The sequence below is a fragment of the Parus major genome, unplaced genomic scaffold (genome assembly GCF_001522545.3).
Source record: "Parus major isolate Abel unplaced genomic scaffold, Parus_major1.1 Scaffold273, whole genome shotgun sequence".
NCBI classification, from domain to species: domain Eukaryota; kingdom Metazoa; phylum Chordata; class Aves; order Passeriformes; family Paridae; genus Parus; species Parus major.
Window position 1 is genome coordinate 124717 of NW_015379267.1, and position 3162 is coordinate 127878.

General features: G+C 46.9%; 1 protein-coding gene and 1 non-coding gene across 2 annotated transcripts in view; both read left to right on the top strand.

The window, feature by feature from the left end:
• Positions 1-2666, top strand: part of IGF2BP1 (insulin like growth factor 2 mRNA binding protein 1) — a 25405-nt gene extending 22739 nt beyond the window's left edge. The window contains exon 10 of the mRNA XM_019005395.1: positions 2511-2666. Coding sequence (XP_018860940.1) covers positions 2511-2666 — 156 coding nt within the window. The remainder of the gene's footprint in view (positions 1-2510) is intronic.
• On the top strand, positions 1750-1821 carry TRNAQ-UUG. Its single transcript has one exon. It is a non-coding gene; the product is annotated as a tRNA-Gln (tRNA).
• Positions 2667-3162: the final 496 nt, after the last annotated feature.

The window sequence follows — 3162 nt, forward strand, 5'->3', positions numbered from 1 at the left end:
TGAGGGAAATCCCGGGAAAAGGGAGGGAAGAGGGAGATGATCCCAAGGAAACGCCCGCGGAGCCGGGGAAGGAGCCCGGGATGATCCCGGGAATTCTCATCCCGAATTTTGATCTACCTCAGGCACAGGTGACGCTCCCAGGAGCAACTTTGGGGGAGAAAAGGAAAATTCCATTAAAAAAAAATAAAAAAATTTAAAAATTAAAATAAATAAAAAGGTTTTTTTAAGGAAAAAAAAATAAAATTTTTTTAAAAAAATTACAAAAAAAAAATAGAAAAAAAAAGAAAAAAAAATCACTTTTTTTCCAAAGAAAATAAATCTTTAAAAAATAATAATAAAAAATAGGATTAAAAAACAAACAAAAAAAAATCATGGAGGATTTCTGGGATTGCTTTTCCTCGAGGAAAGCGGATTGGGAATCCTTGGAATCTCCAGACCTCAGCAGGGACTGATCCCATTTCTAGTTTGATTCTTATTTTTATTATTTTTATCTTTATTCCTATTTTTATTTTTATTTTTATTTCTATTTTTACTTTTAATCTTCGATTTTCTTTTCCATTCCTTTGTTTTCCGTGGATATTTCCTCCTTCCCCCTCCGGCCTCCCCACGGAATCCAAGTCGATTTTTTCTTTATTTTTTCCTATTTTTCCAACATTTTTGGGGTTTTTTTGGGGGGGATGGAGCTGATTTTTGGGAGCATCCAAAGGTGCTGCTTTTCCCAGGAAATTTCAGCCTTTTTAGGTAAAAACTGTGATTTCTGGGATGTTTTCAGAGTTGTTTTCACCTTTTTTTCCCCTCTCGCCTCTCGTGATCCCAAAATCCCTTTTCCTGGGATTTGGGATGGATCCGGGCTCCGTTTCTTTTCCAGGCAGGATGGTTTTCTTTATTTGTTTTATTTTTTATTTTGGCCACAAATCGCTTTATTTCTGCTGTTTGGTTGTGAAAAATAAAAGAGAAAGAAAGAAAGAAACAAAAAAATTAAAAATTCCAAGTGTTTGTGTGGATTTGTGGGATCGGGGAGGGAAAAAGGGAGGAGAAAAAATAAAGGGGAAATTTTAAATTTCAAAGGAAAGGGGAATAGAGGGAAAATCGATGAGAAATTGGAGAATAAATGGGGAAAAAAAGGAAAATTAAAGGGGAAAATAAAGAGGGAAAAAATGGAGGGGAAAAGAGGAATATTTGAGGTAATAAAGGGAAAAGGGATAAATAAAAGGGAAAAATTAGAGAAATGGAAGAGAAATAATCAAGAAATGGGGAAAAGTTAAAGGAGAAATGGGAAAAGGAGGGAATAAAATGAAATAGAGGGAAAATAGAAAAATTAAATCGGGAAAAAAAGGGGGAATGGAAAGGAGAAATGAACAGAGAATTGGGAAATAAAGGGCCAGGAAAGAAGGGGGAACAGAGGAAAAGCAGATGAACGAATGGGAAATGGAATGGAAAAAACTCAAGTGGGAAATAGAGAAGGGAAGAGGGGAAGGAAAAGGAAAATCCCAGGGGAATAAAGGCAGAAATAAAACAAGAAAATCCCAAATTAAAGTTGGGAATCAGAGCGCCGGGCAGAGCGCTGTCCCGGGGGGTGGAACAGAGCCAGGAGCGGGATTTCAGGAGGGTTTTATTGCCGGGAATATCCCGGAATATCCCGAAATATCCCGGAATTCCCGGAATTCCCGGAGCCAGCGCTCGGGCCGGGACTATTTGGCGCGGGCGGAGGGATAGGGAGGGCGCGCGGAGCCTCCCGGTACACCCAGCGGTCCCATGGTGTAATGGTTAGCACTCTGGACTTTGAATCCAGCGATCCGAGTTCAAATCTCGGTGGGACCTCGCGTTTCTTTTTGCCCGCCGCTGCCGCCGCCCCGGGGCCGAGGAGGGAAGGGGAAAGGAGCGGAGGAGGATGAGGGGACGCGGGGGCCGCACCGGGAGCGCCGGGCCCGCACCGGCACCCGCCGCGCTCCATTTTGTGCGTGGGCGCCATCGCTTCACGGCGCAGGCGCGGGGGAAAGGCGGTGGATGGAAGCCGAAGGGCGCTCTCCGTGTTCCGCCGCTGATTGGCTGAGCAGGGTGTCACTCTGCAATCCCTGCGTTACTATTGGCTGGCAGCGCGCTTCGCCCCGCCTTCCACCGGCGCCGTCCGGAGCCATCCGGGGAGAATCGCGGTCTCCGTTTTCCATCTCCGATTCCCTGTTCGGTCTGTCACTCTCACAAACTCTTATTATTTATTGGCTGAGACTGTTCTCTGCCTCTCCTCCTCCTTCAGAAATCCGTACCCTCCGGGGAGGGTTGGCGCACTCCGTTCCCCATCTCTGATTGGCTACAGCTGCTGTCACTCTAGCAATATCGCGTTCCTATTGGCTGTTTCCCCGCTTTATACCTCCTCCCACTCAGCAAGCCGTTTCCCCCCGGAGCGGGTTCACTCCCTCCGTTCCTCACCGCTGATTGGCTGAGAGCGATGTCACTCTGCCAATCCCGCACTGCTATTGGCTGGGAGCTGCCTTTTCCCCGCCTCCCCTCAGGACCCCGGAGCTATCATGGCGGGTTGGAGCCCTCAGGGCACGGAGCGGCCTCTCGGTGCTGCCCTGAGCCGCTTTTCCGCCGGCAGCGTCCCGAATCCCCTCCGAGACGGCTTAGGGGGCTCTGACGCACGATCCCAGCCGTTTAACGTCGATTAACGGGTCAATCCCCTCCGGCCTCGGCCCGGTTATTGCCCCGGATTAGGGGCAGCTCAGTCCGCCGATCGCCTCAAGGCCACGACAGGAATATAAGATTATTTCTTTTACCTAAATAGCTTTAAAATGTCTTGGAGCGGTGGCCAGGAGAAGAGTCAAAACCTTTTTTTACAAAATAATTACGGAGCATCTCACATTCAACTCCATCATCCCACCCCCCAGAAAAACCCCAACAATTCAATTAAAAAAAAATAAGATTCTACACTCCCAAAACCCCCAAGAAAACCATAAAAACCACCAGAACTCGGGGTCCAGCCCCATAATAAAGGTGAAAAAGAAACACTGAGAGGTGGAGCAGCAATGGGCGACATTTGAGACCCATTTCTGTAACAAATAAAAACCTTTTGAGAGCAAAAATCAATTGTGGTTTTCGGAGAGGATTTCCTGCAAGAAAAACAAGAGGCGGTGGTGGAGCTGCTGGGTTTATTGAGCATCTGCG